Raw genomic sequence first — 18,936 nt, 5'->3', positions numbered from 1 at the left:
TACAAACCTATGAATCACTAAATCTCTGCAGTTGTTCCCCGCCTGCCCCAGGGAGCCTGCCCTTGGCCAAAATGAGAAAAAACAGGATGATGATGAGCAGGGGACACAGTGGACCCACATAGAAGCCTCTGGGACAAGAGATTTTACTCAAGACCATTCCCAGGGCAGCAGGAGTCCTTGTCTGTGCTACAGGGTAAGCTGACCCAAAGCCCAGAGGCCACAGGGTGGGGGCAAGGCCCATGCAGGCTCAGAGGGCAGGGGTGGCTTCTGGGACCCTGCCAGCACCCTGAAGACTAACACTGCTTTTTGGCTTTGGCAGAGAGCCAGTGGGCAATGCTGCATTCATTAGTCTTGCCTAGGGCTCCTCAGTGACAAGCAGGGCTGCCTCTGATAGACTAGAGCAAGTCAAGCTGAGCCCTAGGGACTCCTGTCAGAAATGGGCCCAAGAAGGTCAAAAAGGGAGGCCCCTAGGCTTGGGGCTGCTACCAGTTGGGTGTGCCCTTTTTCTAAGAGCAATGTAGGAAGATGGGCCCAATGAGGTGGGTTGCCAGGGCCAATATCGTAGCATAAATGCTGCTTCTGGATGGAGAGATTGAGTTGCCTTAGGGTTGCTAGGGGTGTGGGCACCGAGTAGTTTAGAAAGCTACCCTGGGCCCCTTACTTCAAGGCCATGATAGTGATGGCCCTAGAACCATCTCTGCTTTACTTGTCAGGTTGAGTCTCTTCCCCTCATCTCCACCAGGTCATAAGTGACAGGCTAGAGCAAGGCTGGAGACAGGGTTAATGGAGGGGGGTTGTGTGGAGGGTGGTCACAAATTTGGATTGACCTCCAGAGACATGGTTAGCTCCTACCCCAGTTCTTGAGCCTCATGAGCAGCTAGTGTTGGGATGCTAGTGGCCTTAGCAGCACCTTGGTCCTTATCACCTGGGGGAGGGCTACCATGCTAGCCTCATCACCAAGACAGTCACCTCTAATTTGCCTAAAGTCTCAAGCAGCCTTTGCAAAATGGGACTTTTTAAACAGTAGTGACAGGACATTTAAATATTCACGACATGACAGCTGGGTCCTTATTAGACCTAGCTGGGCCACAGCCCTGCCTGCAGCATATGAACCTAAATCTTGGGTCTCAGAGGAGACCTGACAAGTGGGGCAGGTTTCCTGAGGATCTACTGTTTTCCAGAAGGGGAAACCCAGGCTTCTTGCCCACTGTGTTGGTAGCAGGGATCCTACAGACTTGGAGAACAGTGGGGTGGGGGTGAGGGGACATCTGACCAGCAGGTGTTGGCAGAAGAGGATTGAGATTGGTGGCATCTCCCAGATGGGGGATGAGAGCTAGTGCTGGCTTGCCACAGAGGGTGCTGGGTCTGAGCCAGGACGAGCTGTGGGTACGTCATGGATACCACAGTATATAGTGAACACAGGCTCCTCCTGGCATGGTTCCTGCCTCCTAATGGGCTCTGGCCTATTCCCTTGAGTAGAGATTAGTTTACCCAGGACAGAAGGCTGGCAGTTGGGTGCCAGACACCCACCCCGGGGCACAGCCATAATCACTCCCTGCCCTATGCTCAGCCTAGGCCAATGCACCCACCACTTCGGCTGTATGACCTTGGCCCAGGGCCCTAGTGGCCCTGGTGTGCAGTGGCCAGAGCTGCCCCTCAGACCGTGGTGAGGAAGGGCCTGAATGGCCAGACCAAGTGGACAGAGAGGGCTCTGGGCTGCTCACACCCACTCCTGGACTGGCCGCTTATAGTAGGTGACAGGTTGAGGGCCTGCCTTGTTCTTGAACTGGAAGATGGTGTAGACCAGCACCAGGATGCAGAGAGACAGGATGCAGGGGATGACCACTGCCACAGCATTCACGGAGCCCGGCACATCATTGATGGTCACCATGATATCCACATCATCCTGAGGCAGCCGCCGCTCCTTGCGCCGTTCCACCTCCTTCTGGTTGCAGCCCATCCAGTCACGCAGGATGTTACGTGGGTAGCCTGGCTCCACACTCAGTTTCTGGTTGTCAAACTTCCAGTAGTCCCGACCCTTGTAGAAGTAGGTGTAATCTGCAGAAATAGGGCTTAGCATCACTACTCCAAGACACTTCCTAGCACCTGCTTTGGGCCAGTAAGAGGGAAGGCATAGGGTGCTATGGCAGTGTGCAGGAGGGAAGCTCTGCAGGATCGGTGGAGGGAGTAGGCTGTTGGACCCGTGGAGATGGGGTGAGTGTGGTGCTTGGCTGAATTGTGGAGTAAATGCAGCTGCAAGGAGGAGTCACCTGTCAGCTCCCAAGTGGTAGGGAACCACTGAGGGGCTTTAAGTAGAACTAGGAAATGGTTGAATTTGTGCTGTTCAGACAGGACCATTCTCAGCCTGGATATGGTTCTGTCACTGCCTATAGACTCCCCAAACCCTTAAGGCTTGGACAGTACTGTCTCCACAGCTTAGAGCTGCCTCAGTTAAGCTCCTGTCTTAGTCAAGGAAGCAAAATTTCTCCTGTTGACAGCAGACACTAACTCTCCATAATTTTTTTTTGGCTTGGAACACATCAGACCCTTCAGGAGGAAGGGAAAAAGGCTAAAAGGAAAGGCAAGGTATGCCAATCCCTCCCTGACCAGCCACCTCTAGGTCCTCAGCAACAACTTCAGCAGCTCAGCCAGTCTACAGAGAGCAAAGCAACTTGCTCAGTCTCTCCTCATTGGCTAGCTCCCTTTCCTGGATGAGACTTTCATTGGTCAAGGTCTTTGATGTCATCTGTCTCTGAGGCTACCCCAGAGACACTGGGTACACATGCCAGCCAACAAATAGCAGCTCTGCCCCTGTGGCCATTGACTTTTTAAGGAATGATGCCTGGCATTGTCTCTAATGTGGTATCCTCTGCCTAGTTGCTTTCTTACAGCATTTATTTTCCTTCTAGCTTTTGTTGCCACCTTATTTGTTTTCTGCCACTAGACTAGGAACTAGTCTCATTCACTGCTATATCCCAGGTCCCCCTCCTTCAGCAATTGTTGTGGAGTGAATGAATGAATCCTGTCATTTACATAAACTGAAACATACTAACAAGATGATGATGATGATAGCAGCTAAAAGTTACATAGCATAGACATGTGAGAGGCATTATGCTGAGTGCTGTATGTAATTTATTTAATCCTCACAAAGCCATTATATCAAGATAAATGCCATTATTATTCCCATTTTATAGATGAAGAGACTGAGAAACAAATGATTTGCCCAAATTCATGGAAAGCAGTAGAGGTGGTCTATGAACTCAGCCTGTCTGGCTCCAGAGTTTGTGTTTGACCAGATCAACAGACAGTCCTGGATGCCTGCTCTGCACCTGGCAAGATCTGACCCCTCCTATTGAGAAGCTCCTAGTCTGGTGGGGAGACAGGCTGTGAGTGCTTGATGGCAACCATGGTGGGTGTTTGGCAGCCTGGCCTCTAGAAAGAGCTTAAGAAATGTCTTACAAATTTCAAAAAACTTCTCTCTCCTGCTCCCTGCCCTTAACCCTGTAAATAAGTACCTTTGAGCAACCCCTTACCCATCATTACTTTTCACATCTGACCACTGAGAAGCCCTTAGAGAATACCTGAGGAATATTGAGAAATACTGTCTGAAGGAATGAAGTCAGTCAATTGTTTATCATTCCTGAAGATGAAAACTTGAATAAGTGCCATAGGGAGCAGTTGTCTGCTACCAGGTCGCACTTTTCTAACTTGGGTACCTTGAAAGTATGTCTGGGGCCCTAAGGAGAACCACACAAAATCAGCTCCCCACCCTGCCTCAGGTTGGCCCTTACTTACATCCTTCCTTGCTGATGAAGGCCCCTTGGGGAGCCTGTGGGATGCCTTTCCACACAGTGATGGGCTTGGGGTATCCAGGGTCTGTGGCCTTCCGCTCCTCACTGTAGCGCCAGTACCGCTCGCCTTTGAAAAAGTAAGTCTTGCCCACAGGTTCCCAGCGCAGAGCCGTGTCAATGCCTTCACGGGGCAGGCAGCTGCCTAGTTCCCCCAGGCTGTGGGGGTACCCAGGTTCCACTGTCACCTCTTTAAACACCCAGTACTTGTCACCTGTGAACAAAAGGGTCCCAGGATCAGTCTTCCCTAGCCACTCAGTGCTAGAAGTTGTAGCTAGTGCCATTTGCTCATGTTTCTACATAGAGCTGTAATGTCAGTCCCCTTGGCCCCTTGGCTCCTGCAGATCTTGGGATCAAGAAGACAGAAGCCAGTCACAGACTTCCCAGGCTCTGTTCCTCACCTTCATGACTTGTTCTTCTCTCTGGTGATTTTAGTCTTTCCTGTGATTTCACATACTACTGCTTTTTGCCGCCATGAATGACACCTAACTCTGAACCACTCTCATACTGGACCTGGGCCCCACCTTGGATCTCCCACATTGATCTCCCATGGCCCCTGGCAGTTCCAAGAGCTTCCTAGAGCTTCTCATCTGCACTATAGAAAGTTACCTCATCCTGCCTCCTGTGGTCCATAGAAGAAGGTCTGACATCACTTATGAGGCCTTGAGTCTTCTTGTAGCTGTCCCCTGACTTCTAGCTGTACTGCTTCTCCTCGGTTTGGGCCTCATGGATGACATTCTCCTCAACCCCAGAAACAAGCTCTGAAATGCCCTCCCTGACTCTGTGCTATGATATTGCCAATCTGCCCGATGGCTTTGTGCTGCTCAGAAACATGCAATAAATTTACAGCATTGGCCTAATGGGTCCAGACCACATTATGGCCTGGCAGCCACGACTTCAACATTTGCACAAATCTTCTCATAGCCACTTTTCACAGCTCTTCAAGGTGGGGTCTGGGTGGCTGTCAGGTGGATTTCTAAGCCCTTTGACCAGCTCTACCACAACTCCTTCACTCGTGCTGTTCTGTCCTCCTGAGTGCTTTCCTTGCTTTGTAGTGTTGGTATCTTACCCATCTTGTGTCTGGCCAAATCAAGCTAATCAGTGGGAAACAATCTAGCACAGTTCTGGGCCCAGGGTGGGCACCTTAGCTCCTTCTCCCCTCCCTGACCTCTCCAGCTGTGTGACCTCTTTCCTCTAGGCTCTCACAGAACTGAAAAAATGGCCTTCCATGCAGTGTTGGGTGGTCTTCAATTACCACCCTCTACTTCATGCAGGTGAAACTTTTCACCCCACCAACTTTGCACTTACTGATCCTCAACAATAACTTCCTATTTTGATTTCCGCAGATAGTATACTGCCTGCCTGCAAGGATCTGTCCTATCAGAGGTCAGTATCTCTGTTAAGGCTAGAAGAACCCTTGGAGGGCATCTGCTTCCCACCCCACTTCTTCTGGTTGAGATGTGGAAAAATGAAATCCCAGAAACGGCAAGGAACTATCCCTGGTCCCACAGCACAGACTACATTACCTTTGAAGAAGACAAATCTCCCATCAGCCCTTTCATAGGCAGCATCTATGCGGGCAGGTAGGCCCTTCCAGAACTGCTCGATCTGCATGGGGTAGCCCTCCTGCACCCTGTTGTTGCGCAGACGCCAGAACCATCGATCCTGGGGAAAGGGAGGAGAAAGGGACATGCCTCTGAGTACAGTGATCTCAGCCCAGGGCTCAGGCCCAACAACCCAACACTGTTCCCTGGGCTTAGTCTTATAACCCTCCCACAGAGTCTGTCTGCTGCTTCCACCTCTCAGAGGAAGACAGGATGCTCATGCACTTCATTTAATCCTCTCTGCTGCCGGGGATCTGTGGGAGAGGTGTGGAAAATCTAGAAAGGATAGCATGGCCTGCAGTGGCCATGAGAGGGCAGCAGACAGTCACTAATGTCAGCTGGGCAAGACCTCAGTCTGGTGAGAATCCCAGTGTGGTAAGGAGGGGATGATAAAACTCACATTTGGGCCAGGGTGCTAGTGGCTCACACCTGCAATCCTCGCTACTCAGGAAGCAAAGATCAGGAGTGTCACAGTTTGAAGCTAGCCCTGAGCAAATAGTTTGCGAGACCCTATCTTGAAAAAAACCCATCACAAAAAAGGGCTGGCAGAGCGTCTCAAGCACTCAAGAGGTCCTGAGTTCAAACTCTATTGCCATCAAAAACAAACAAAACCCTCACACTTGCCTATGAACAGTTCATTGGGTAAAAGGTGAGAGAGTTATATGATCTGAAGAGAAACCATAGTATATGAACACTTCATTTGGGAGGATCAAAGGAAGTACAGAAGAAGGAATGAAATTCATAAAAGATGGTACAAAACTAAGGTGTTCTGCAAGGCACTTTTAGGACAGTTTCTTAACATTCTTGTGCTCTAAGATAGGCAGAGTCTTAAGAAAGGCCAAATGATATACCTCGAAACTCTGAGTAAGAGGCAGGACTGGGGCTGACCCATTTAACCTGAATCTTGCTCAGTGCTCAAAGCTTGCTTGGAAGGCCTCCTTGACCACCCAGTGTAATGAAGACCCCTGCCCAACTGCTCAGATCCCCTTTGGTAAAGGCTGTTGCTCTAGTGGCCAGAGGTGCAGCCAGCAGGAAAATTTCAACTGTCAGTCCCTTTGGGGATGACTTTGTCTCCAGAGAGCCTCCCTTAAGGTCATGCCCTTCCTCATCCATTGACTGAATGAGGCAGGAGGCATAAATTTCTGGCCATTTTGGTTCCAATGTGGGAAGACTCTGATGGGTCATTCTAGCTCCAGAGCTCCCATAAAGGTGGTAGAGTTGCAACAGGCCTACATTGCTGCTTAGATTCTCCCTCTGCCCTGTCCTGCTTCCTGCTCCCCCTGCCTACAGATGTTGATCCCAAAGGTTACTTTAATCAGAATTCTGCATTATAGACTCTTGTCTCTGAATCTGTTCTCCTGAAGACCAGCCTTCAAGCACACTATATCCATTAGGCCTTGGCTAATGTAATAGACATAGGAATGATGACAAGATGTAGCTTAGCCAGTACCAGTCTCTCAGGTCCTGGCAGGATCTGCAGTCAAACTCAGCCACCACTGTTCCAGACTCTATTCTGAGTCTGCTGTTATCATAGCCATTTGACCTTCACAACCCTTTGTTGAGAAATGACTCCCCTAGGTTTCAGATAGATAGGTGAGGTCCAGAGAAGGAAGATGACTTCTCAAGGTCAGAGGCTAGAAGCCATTTTCAGTACTTTCCCCAGCATTAACTTCCCAGAAAGGTGCCAACTCACTAATCTTTCCCCCTCACCTATTGGAAACAAATTGATTCAGCACCAGAAAGAGACCCCAGGTCCTGGCCAGTAGGCCATATCTGGTTCAGGTCCCATAGCATCCTGACTCTAAAACAGAAGCCTCACCAGGTCTGTGGTTGGAGGAGGAGATGAAGGGTCCACCTGTGTAGTACAGATTCACCATCCCTACCTTAAACACAAACATCTCGCCCCGGAAGAGGGCCACCGTGTTGAAGTTGCCGTCGCAGATGTTGGGTTTAGCGCCTGGAGTGGATGGCCGGTCCCCAAGGGGTGGCTGAGGGGGCCTGGGCTGGCGCTCATGCTTCCTCTCAGATGGTGAATGGATCCTGCGGACTGGGAGTGTGGGGAGAGGTCTTGTGGGCTCCAGAGGCTCAGCTGGGGGTCCTGGAGAAAAGGGCCACATTTTAGAGAGGGGCCAGCCATTCTCCACTGCCCTCCGCTATTAACTCATTATCCTCCAGGCAGCTACTAGTCAACTCTTGTCACCTTCTGGCCTCCTGTCCCTTCTCCCTGATTTAACTCCCCTTCATTCTTTAGCCCACTCCAATATACTTCTTCACTCCCCACCCAAACCACTTGCCAAGATCACCAATGACCTCTATGTTGCAGAATCTAATGGTTATTGACTCAAACTTTGTTGAGCAAATGAATCATCTAAGAATGCTGATAAAATGCAGGTTATGACTCAGAGGGCCTGGAGTGGGGCCTGAGTTTCTGCATTTCTTCAGGGTCTCAGGTGATTCTGATGTTGCTGGTCTGAGGCCCACACATTTAGTAGCAAATCCTGGGAACACTTATCTTGAAATACCTTCCTCCTTTTCCAGGGCCCTGCAGTTCTCCTGTTTTCCTGTCATGTTGTGGGCTGTTTCCTAAGAGATTAGAGTGCTCTTAGGCCTCTTCTCTGATCTCTTGACATTTTTTGTTTATCCCTATCGAGTGCCTCTCAACTTGGCCTGCATAGTTAGGATCACCTGGACAGTTTTCAAACTCTATCTCCTCAGAAAGCATCTCAGACCAACTAACCCAAATCTGGGTGGCAGTGCTTTTTATTGGAATCTTAAGGTGATTCCAATGGACAGTCAAGTTGAGAATCACTTTTCTAGGTGACTCATCCAGGTTCATTGTTTTAAAGACCCTCAACATCAGAGCTGTCTACTGGGACATTCTGTGGTGATGGGAGTGTTCAATTCTGTACTGTCAATACAGTAGCCTCTGGCCACAGGCACATATGGCTATTGAGCAATTGAAGTGAGTGACTAGTTCTTAGTGTGATGGAGGAACAGAAACTCCAGCTTTACTTAATTTTAATATATGTTTCAATTTCTATAGCCACCTGTGGCTAGTGCCTATTGTATTGACACTAAAGATCCCAAGTCAATATCCTAGCCAGGTATTTGAGCTGCAGACTAGTAAATCTCATTGCCTCACAATTGCAAAAGCCAGAGCCTTTGATGTTATCCTTGACCCTCCACTTCTTCTCATCCCTGAATCTGACCTGTCAGCAGGTCCTGTCCATTCTACCTTTGAAATACCTTCTGGTGCCTACTGCCCCCACCCTGCCCTCTGCTGCTTCACTTGTTGAGGTCTAGGGTCTAGATGGGGCATCTCTTCCAAAGGGAGCTTCCCTCCAGTACTCCATTGCCTGGAGGCCAGCATTTGCTGGCCTTCCTGCCTCAACTGAATTGACCAAAATGAGAATTTCATGCATGTGTCCCTGTGACCTGAGTTGGGAGAGATGCATGGTGGAGGGGCTTTCATATCTTTTTGTGTGTGTGTGTGTGTGTGTGTGTGTGTGTGTGTGTAATCAGGAGTTTGAAATCAGGGCTTCATGTTTGCTAAGCAGGCACTCTACCACTTGAGCCACACCTGTAGTCCATTTTGCTATAGCTATTTTGGAGATGGGGGTCTCAAGAACTGTTTCCCCAGACTGGCCTCAAACCATGATACCACCATCTTCCCAATCTCAGTCTCCTAAGTAGCTAGGATTACAGGCATGAGCCACTGGTGCCTGGCAGGGCTTTCATATCTTATTAACATAGCAGCCTAACTTCTCAAATTTTTTTTAAGATCAAAGCTGTGGTTATGCTACTCTCACCTTGTATCACTAGTATTCAGACAGATGTGCAGTTCTCTTTAGGTAGAGGTTACCTAGGACAGTGCCCAGTCACCATCTGATAGAGGGAGGGAATGGAGGTGAGAAGGAAGTGTGTAGAAGAGGAGGAGGTAGAGAAGAGAGAACAGGTGGGCCTATCCTCATTTTGTCCTTCTCAGTCACAGCTCAGACCTTCCCCAAAGATTCCTAAGTATACCAGAGGAACCTCATAAAAGTTGGCACACAGTCAGAGACAGCACAATGCTGGTGAGTGGCAAAGCTTTCCCACCCCACTCCTGCACCCTGACAGGCAGGCAGCCACAGCCCAGCCCCACAGAAGAAGCAGTGGCCCCCTGTCCCTTGCCACGTACCATAGATCTTCTGAATGCCCTGGAGATCATCCTGGGGCAGCTTGAAGTTGTGCGTCTCCATGTACTGGTAGAAGGGGGCCATGATGGCACTAGGGTCGTTGGAGTGCTCAAGTCCCAGTGCATGGCCCAGCTCGTGTACAGCCACCAAGAAGAGGTCATTCCCTATGGAGAGGAGCAAAAAAGGTGCCCAGAACACCCACTTAGGTATCAATTAGTCAATCTCTTTTTTTTTTTTTTTGGCAAATGCTGAACATACACTTTTGTGTCAGGTCCTCTGCTGGACACCAGAGACATACAGGGAAATCAGACATAATCCTTGCCTTCCAGACCTCTTGATATAGAGGAGAACATGGAGAAACAACGTAAGTGTTCTGGGGGCTTTGTACAGATGTCTATAAGGTTTGAGGGGGATTCTAAGGAGGAAGGGGAGAGGGGAAAATGCTCAAGGAAAGCTCCAGAAAGATTAAGCTTAAGTTGAGTTTCAAAAGGTAAATTGGTCAGGGAAGAAGAGGGTGGGGGTGGCATTCCTGGCAGAGGGAATGCTGTAAACCAGGTCCAGGGACAAGCAGTTTTATTTCACTTGGCTCTGGAACAAAGCATGAGGGAAGGGCCAGAGAGAGCTGAGGTCAGCCAGGCTGGCAAGTGTAATGCCCTACAAAGGAATTTGGATTGGGTTTCTTAGCCAACGGGGGTGGGGTGGGGGGCTGGGGGGTGAGGGGAGGTGTAAGCAGGAGAGGAGATGCAGGTGTGATGAAATCAGCCTGGGTGCAGTTGTGGGGAGGATTAGAGAGGAACAAGATCTGAGGTAGGAGGAGCAGTGGGATCAGTTCTGAAGCAGTACAGGGTCTAGATGGGAGAGGTAAAGGACCTGAGCCAAGGCATCAGTGGTGGGGACAAGTAGATTATGTCCTTGAGGTGACAGTCTGGTGGTCAGCTCCAGGGGACCCAGGGCAAGCCGGGCCCTGGGTGTGGGGCACCTCTCAATTTAGCAGGCTAGTAGTCCAGAAGAACTGAACTATAGGCCAAGATCAAGGGGAGGATTCAAGTATGGGTGGGAACACAATCCAGGTGCTGAAAGCGGGACACAGGATCCTGAGTGTAAAAGTGAGCAGCACAACATGGTGATTATGAGTGTCCATGGAGTGAGGCAGATCACCTTTATTTCCAGCGCTACCCTTACCAGCTTTATTAACTTGGCCAGTAGCTAGGTAAGGGATGAATACGATAACATATTGTATGGCATGACCCTGAATGGTTGCTACTGTGGTTACAGTATGTAAGACAGAACGTTGATTAGTAGAACAAGTCCACCACCAGAAAGGAAGCACAGGCCAGCTCCCCTGAGCTTCTGTATTATACCTGGGGCAGGGAAAGGCCTGAATATGAGGGGATTAAGTAAACACTGGGAAAGAAATGTCAGGGGTTGGGAGTTCTATCAATAATCCTGGTATTTATCTGTCCAGTTATAGACTCCTACTTGCCCTGACCTCTGGCATTTGTATGCCTCTTGAGCTCTGTCTCTTATCTCTCAGCCCTGGGCGTATCTCAGCCCCTTTCTGCCACCTCTGTCCACCAGAAGTCAGGAACCCTGCTGCCAACTCAGGCTTCAGCATCCCTGGTAAAGCTGCCCCACCTCAGGGCTCAAGGCCCTATGAGGGTCAGATAGGAGTGAGAATTATTTGAATTTCCTGGCTAAGGTCTTGGGAAAAGGGAAGAATCCTATGGGGCATACCCAGATCACTGGGATTGAGAACCTGCCTTTCCACTGATACCACCAGTGTCCTCAGCAAAGCCGCCTTTGAGCAATTATGGGAGGGGGGATGGGCAAGATCATGTTAAGGTTGGCCAGAAGCCTGGGGCTAGCCTTCTGCTGGGAAGGGCAGGCTGGCAGGAGAAGGCCAGGCTGCCCCCAGCACCTTCCTCAGGTCCTGGTCCTCTGGCAGCAGGGAGGCATGAGCTCATCTCTGAGTTTCATCCCAAATAAAGGCAGCTGCTCAAGCCACCAGAAGGTAGCTCTCCTTCCTGGGGCCCAACCTGGCTCTGCTCCTGACCTGCTTCTTTGACCAGCCATGCTGCTCAGGACCTCTGACTCCTGACCAGGCCCCTCCTTGAGACAATCCACAGGGATCTCAGTAGGGAGCCAGGGAGCAGGGCTCTGATCACCCAGATACTCTTGGCCTTTGTCCTTGGTCTGTGCCTGGGTCTTCAGAGAACAGGAGTAACCTCTTGAAGGACTGGAGACTGCAGGTCTATCGCAGGTACCAAAAGGAAAAGAAGAGCTGGGGAGTCAGCATCCTACTGCACAGAAACCCAAGAGAGCTCTGGGGAGGAGAAGGAAGGAGGGACAGAAGGGCTCCCTGGGTTTATGAGAGGAAGGCAGAGGTATGAGCGGATATCTGCTGTAGAGAAGACCACTGTGCCTCCTGGGCAGAAGGCTCTTAGGGTAGACGCTGAGAGGAAGGAAACTTAGTGGCCAGACGTGTTTACTGGCAGCCAACAGCCTGGCTCTGAATCCCATTATGCCATTCTAGCAATGTGACATTTTTGAACTCTTCCTCTGTAAACTGAAGGGAATAGTGGTACCTTCCTCATAAGAATGGGGGTGAAGATTAATGAGACAAGGTGTGTAAAGTGCTCATACCTGCTCCTGGCACACTAGTCTCCTATAATGAGCATAGTCATGTTGTGCTGTGCATCAGGACCAGCAGCCCCAACAGCAAGTGTTCCTAAGGTCCCTGAGTTTCCTCTATGTCTTGACAGTGGGTGTGGCTACTCCAGTGGACCATGTATCTTCACTGGGAACTCCTTATTTGGTGATTCCCATCTTGATTCTCAAAAGGCATTTTTCTTCACTTCTCTAGCCAGTGATGTCCCCTCCACCTGGAATACTCTCCTAACTTCAAAGCTCAGTCCAGTGCCAGGTAGCCTGCTTGGTGTTCCCAGCTGGCCGGGTGTGCTGCTTTCTCCACACTCCTAGCATTTTCTCTGAGGCCACTAGCAGTCTATGTTGATTATAGCTGCTAGTGCATATTCTCATCTGCCCCAGGAATGTGAGCATCTTGGGGCCAAGCTGATATGGGGAAGTGACAGCACCTAGAATGGAACAGTGTCAAAAACTCAATACTTTTCCAAGTTTGCTCCTTGAACCATCTCAAGTAGAACCCACCAGGGCTGGTGGAGTGGCTCAAGCTGTAAAAGTGCCTGCCTAGCAAGTGTGAGGCCCTGAGTTCAAACCCCAGGGCTACCAAAAAAAAAAAAGGGTCTGAAGTAGAACCCCTGGGGGGGGCACTGTTAAAGATGTGGAGTCCCAGGTTCAAACCTGGCTCTACCACCTACCAACTGTGAATTTCTTAATCCCTCAGCATAACTTTACTTTCCTCATCTGTAAAATGGAGATTATAGCCGGGATCCCATGGCTCACACCTGTAATCCCAGTACTCAGGAGGCAGAGATCAGAGGATTGAGGTTCGAAGCCAGCCTGGGCAAATAGTTTATGAGACCCTATCTCAAAAAACCCATCACAAAAAAGGGCTGGTGATGTGGTTTATGGTGTAGGCCCTGAGTTCAAACACTAGTACCACAAAAAAAAAAAAAAGGAGATATAATCCCTGCTGCTCCACCTCCTTGGGTGGGGAAGAGTTAGTGACGCAAGTGTAGAGGGGCTCTATCCTGTGAAACAGAGTATGGTCATGAAGCTTCTTCCTGCCTTGTCACCATCCCTTATGAAAAAGCAATACAGGGCTGGGTCCCCCTCCCCCCCGCCCCGGCAGAGATTAGTGAGTACATGTTGACTTCACTGTTGACTCATTTGGAACAAATGAAGATAGAGGAAGAGTCTGGAAATAGCCCGAGAAATTGGTTTAAAGGTGTGGTGGGCTAGTTTGCCCCTGCACAGACTCCAATGATGTAGGGAACAAGAATCACCCACACAATCCAGTGATTCTTAAGAGAGCTTTTTAAACACCCGGGGAGGGGGATTCTGATCCAGGAGGTTTGAGTTAGGCCATGGAACTTTATGTTTGTTTTGTTTTTAAGTAGGACACTGCATAGTATGTGCTTCCTGAAGTAGTGAACAGGAAGTACCCATACACTGAGGAAGGATTCCTGCATCTAGTCAGGCCTGTATAGCTAATTCATTCCCAATATTCAGGAATCTGAGGCGAGAGATGGCTTAAAAGTGAGCCTGAATCTGGTCAAGCCTAATGACTACTCAGGATCAATGCTAGGGGAAGAAAGCCTGGCAGGGGGGCTTTAAGAGACAGCTATTTGTGGTGTGTGGCTCTTGCTTACATCCTGATTCAAGCAAACAACTGGAAAGGACATCTCTGAGATAATTTGGGAAAATGAACACAACTAGGATTTAACTTTGTTGTGTTTGATGATGATTTTATGGTTATGTGAAAGTAAGTCTTTATCTGTTAGGGTATATACTAAAGTACCCATAGGTAAAATGGTGTTACATCTGCGATTTTCTTTAAATACATCAGCCAGCTGGGTGCCAGTGGCTCACATCTGTAATCCTACCTACTTTGGAGGCTGAGATTGGGAGGATCGAGGTTCAAGGTCAGGCTGGACAAAAAAATTCATGAGACCCACCCCCCAATAGCTGGGCACAGTGGCATGCACTTGTTACCCCATGCTTCACAGGAGACTGAGACCAGGCCAGCCTAGTCAAAAAAATTTGAGAGCTCCCATCTCAATGGGAAAAGGCTGGCATGCCACCAGCAATGGCAGGAAGCATATAATTGGAAGATTGTGGTCCAGGCTGGCCTGGGCAAAAAATAGAGACCCTATCTTCAAAATAACCAGAGGAAAAATGTCTGGAGGCATGGCTCAAGTGGTAGACCACCTGTCTTACAGCGGCATGAAGCCCTACCTTCAAAACCCCAGTACTGCCCTCCCCCCAAAAAACCTACATCAACCAAAAAATAAAAATGGGAGGGACTTGGTGAAGTAGGAATGACACAGTGTTCATCACTGAAGCAAGTGATAGGTACCTAGGGATCCTATCATTCTTCCTCTTTTGGTGAGTTTGAAATTTTCCATAATGAAAGTTCAGAAAAAAAAACAATAATCAAAACTTCCCAGGAGATCCTACTTGTTCCTTCACTGAGTCTATGTGGAAATTAAAATGAGATAATATCCAGGTACTCAATAAATCTGAGCTCCTTTCCTCTTATTCCAAAACCTGTCTTGGAGCAGTACTTGTTAGCTCACCAGCCAGAGATCTATTGCCATGGTTTTGAGCTACATCTGGTCTATATCTGGTTTTTCAGAGCGAAGTTCTGCCTCCTATGGAAAGAAAACATTAGCTATCTTGGAATTTCTATGAGAATTGGAGTTTATTCATCAAAGATGTGGACAGGTGGGAGGGGTGCTGGAATGGTGCTCATTCACAGGTGCTAGGTCCTTCTCACACACATCACCAGTTCTAGGGAACTTAGGGACTGGGCCTCACAATTTCTTCAGGCAGGGAGTGGGTGTGGGAGCTATGCAGAAGGGGAGGCAAAGGAGTAGGGTAGGAATGTCTGCCTAGCACCACCATTGAACAAAAACCCTTTGAAAATTTGCTTGTCTCTATCAGGGCTATAAACCTTATCAGCTAACAGTGCCCAGCACATAACAAAATGAAAGTTCTCTTCTTCTGATACCTTATCAGTTAGAACAGTCAGCAATTTGTTGACACCAATCAAAAAATAAGATCGAGATTGGGTATGCAGAAAGTCAGGAAACACATCCAGGACATAGGGGTAAGGGAAGAGGAAGTGGAGCTTCTTAGGAAAGAAGACAAAAATCTGAAGGAGGAGGAGGGCAAAGAGATATTTAGCAGTTTCATAACTCTGAGCCTTGACCAGATCATCTCCTGAACAAACCTTAAACAGATAAGCTGAGAGTCACTAATCCCTGACCCATGCAATGATTTGGAGTGTTTTCAAGAGAATGATCCCCACCTATAGACTGCAAATGTGGCCTCTGAGGAATGGGGCCTTGAAGAGTAGCTCACAGCCTGAAGCAGTGCTAAGGGCAGAAAAAGATGCCATTTCCCAAAGTTGCTTAAGAATCAGTCTCCAGGGGAAGGTCTTGGAATCCATGTTTCTAATAAGGATCAGTCTGGTTAGGGGAACTCCAGGGATGAAGATGATGTCTCTTAAGGTAGTAGAATGTCTGCATCAAAGGGAAACTGATCAGGCCACATGCAGTCTCCCAGCCCAACTCTGGATCCAGAGAATCAGAACACCAAGAGGGTGGAGGCTTGGAATCTGCATTCTTTTTTTTCTTTTTTCTTTTGTGGTACTGGAGTTTGAACTTAGGGCCTACCCTTTTTGTGAAGGGTTTTTTCGAGATAGGGTCTCTCAAACTATTTGCCCAGGTTGGCTCTGAACCAAGATCCTCCTGATCTCTGCCTCTTGAGTAGCTGGGATCACAGCCACTGGCTCCTGGCTTGGAATTTGCGTTCTTAAGGGTGGTTTCTAGGTGACTGTTTTGTGTTCTGCAGTTTGAGATTCATGGAAGCTTAACATGGTGGCTGAGAGTGTGGGCTCCAGGGTCATAATGCCCAAGTTCAAAGCCTTAATTTACTACTCATCAACTATGGTCCCTTAGACAGGTTACTTAATATTTCTTTCTGTTTTGGTTTGGCTATGTGTAACATAGGGATGATAACATAGCATGTGGAAAACACTTGGCATGAACCCTAGAAGATGAACATATCCACTAATTGTATCTATTGTAATCTAAAAGCTGAAACCTCTGTCCCTCTTACCTCTAAACTCCCACTGCATTTTCTGGGTACTCCCACTGTAGTCTTTAGTACAGTCTGCCTTATGGCAGGATCACTTATATACACAGCAAGGGAAGAGACTCTCTTTTTTTTCTTTTTAAATATTTAGATATCCCTGGTCTTCACAGGACCTTGTCACATTAGAGTTGGAAGGGACCTTCAAGATCGTCCAATCCAGCCCATTGTTTTATGCATAAGGAGGCTACTGATGAACTGTTTGCCACTAGTCAGAGCCAGGCCTCATAGGGTTTAAGCTCCAGCATTGCCAATTACCAGCTATGCTATTTAAGCTCTGAACTCTTCATCTTAAAACTGCACATAATAATGTATCCTTGCCCACTTACTAAGCAAGTGCCTTGTGAGTAAATATCAGTGAGGAACTCTCTGGCAACCTGAAAGGCATTGTTACTATTATTGCACAGTACTGATTCCTGCTACATGAGTATTCATTGCATCATAGTGGTGCAGGGCAAGTTAGCCAAGGATGCTATAGCGATTATGGTGCCCGTGAGGCCAAAGTCTACCACTTTCATTTTTTATCTTTTTCTTTAGCCTCTCACATTTTCTCTTTTAACTCATGGCATAACTCTGCCTTATCCCAATTAGACCATCTCCTAAGTGATTAGACCCATTATTGTGGCCCTGGTCCTGGTGGACCAAGTGTTGAGTGTTGTCAGAGAACACAGTTCCCACTTTGTTGGGTTCTTTGTTCTTGAAGCTCTAAAATGTAAGACGCTCACCTATGGTTTCCTCCAAGCTCTTCCTTGGGGCTTCTTTTCCTGACAACTAAGCTACCAAGGACTGATTCCCCCATTCCCATCCCCTTGTGGCCTTACCATCATGGTTGGCATTTCCTAGGGTCCATGGCTCATCTGAGTCAAAGTGAGTATCTCCTCCAATCCCTGGGCCAGGGAAGTAAGCGTGGGCTAGGAATCCCCCTTCCCCATCAAATGGAGAGCTGTCACCATGGAAGCCAGAAGCAAAGAAGATCATGATGTCTGCCTCCTTCCGGTCACTTTTGATCTCATGGTATGGCACCTCTTCAAAGGTCAGTGGGGTCACCTTCTGCCACACATCAAAAGCCTGACGAATAGCTTTCCGTGTGTCTAGTTCACCCACCTTTGGGGTATAGTTGTGAATGCTGGCAAGAGAGGGGAGGATCATTAAGGAGGAACAGAAAGCCAGAGAGCTAAAAGAAACTTCAGAGGCAGTATATCCCAATGGTCTTCACATTTTGAGTCCTAGAATTCTGCTGAGCTGCTTCAGTGGTAGAAGAAGGAGCTGGGTAGGCAGAGCTCTGGATTTCCCACCCCTGTTTCAATCAGAACAGCTTTATTTTAATCAGTATTATCATCTCTGATAAAGTTTGTATTGAATAAAGGATTCCACTCCAATATGTAGAAGAAAATAAGTTGATAGATAGCATTTTCTAAATTTTAAGTTTTTCTCCCAATACATAAAAGATGTACATTTTTAAAAAGCAGTACTGGGAGCTGAACTCAGGGTGCTTGCTAGGCAGACACTCTATCACTTGAACCATACCATCAGTTCTTTTTGCTTTTTTGTTTTGGCTGCACTGTGGTTTGAACTCAGGGCCTCACACTTACTAAGCAGGCACTCTACCACTTGAGCCACTCTGCCAGGCATGCTTTGTTTTTTGTTTGTTTTTGGACACAGAGTCTTGCCTGGGCTGGCCTGGACTATGATCTTCCTGTTTGTACTTTCTTGCATAGTTGGGATAACAGGCATGCACCACCACACCCAGCCATTGGTTGAGATGGGTCTTGCAAACGTTTTTGCCCTGGCTGGAATGGTGATCCTTTCAATCTCTGCCTCCTAAGCAGCTAGGATTACATTCTTGAGCCACTGTAACCAACCTAAAATTTGTACATTTATAAAGGTTATCTTTAATCTCAGATATGTGGGAGGCAGAGATCCAAAAGATTGTAGTTCAAGGCCAGCCAGGTAAAAAGCTAGTGAGACCACATCTCGACCAATAAACTGGATGTAGTGGTACACGCCTTTGTTCCTAACTACACAGGAGGCCATAGGATTGAGGTCCAGGCCAGCCCTGGACAAAAATGTGAGACCTAGCAAAGCATGGCATTTCAAGCCTATAACCCTAGCATAAAGTGAGACCCTATCTCGAAAATAACCAATGCAGAAAGGGATGGAAGCATAGTTCAAGTGGTAGAGTACCTGCCTGACAAGCACAGGCCCTGAGTTTAAACCTCAGGACCACCAAAAAAATTTTTAAAAAGGTTATAAAAACATTCAAATATCTGGGCTCTGGTGTCTGGTGCCTATAATCCTAGCTACTTAGGAGGCAGAGATCAGGAGGATCATGGTTCAAAGCCAGCCCAGGCAAATAGTTTGCAAGACCCTATCTCAAAAAAACCCAACATGAAAAAGGGCCTGTGGAGTGGCTAAGGTGTAGGCCCTGAGTTCAAACCCCAGCACCGCAAAACAAAACAAAAAACATTCAAATGGTAGAGAGGAATTTAAATTTCCTTTAAAAATTTTTTG

At 48.1% G+C, this 18,936-nt stretch overlaps 1 protein-coding gene across 2 annotated transcripts in view; it reads right to left on the bottom strand.

Moving 5' to 3' along the window:
• Window positions 1-880: 880 nt before the first annotated feature.
• Mmp24 (matrix metallopeptidase 24) overlaps window positions 881-18,936 on the bottom strand; it is a 43,945-nt gene continuing 25,889 nt past the window's right edge. For both annotated transcript variants that reach the window (XM_074074617.1, XM_074074618.1), the window contains exons 4-9: window positions 17,247-17,551; window positions 9,630-9,791; window positions 7,336-7,550; window positions 5,375-5,513; window positions 3,796-4,062; window positions 881-2,058 (exon numbers count right to left, since the gene is read on the bottom strand). In XM_074074617.1, the coding sequence (XP_073930718.1) occupies window positions 1,721-2,058; window positions 3,796-4,062; window positions 5,375-5,513; window positions 7,336-7,550; window positions 9,630-9,791; window positions 17,247-17,551 (1,426 nt within the window). In that variant the 3' untranslated portion in view covers window positions 881-1,720. The remainder of the gene's footprint in view (window positions 2,059-3,795; window positions 4,063-5,374; window positions 5,514-7,335; window positions 7,551-9,629; window positions 9,792-17,246; window positions 17,552-18,936) is intronic.

The sequence above is a fragment of the Castor canadensis genome, chromosome 5 (genome assembly GCF_047511655.1).
Source record: "Castor canadensis chromosome 5, mCasCan1.hap1v2, whole genome shotgun sequence".
Taxonomy (NCBI): domain Eukaryota; kingdom Metazoa; phylum Chordata; class Mammalia; order Rodentia; family Castoridae; genus Castor; species Castor canadensis.
The sequence above is the reverse complement of the archived record's forward strand: the minus strand, read 5'-3'. Positions and strand labels throughout refer to the sequence as shown.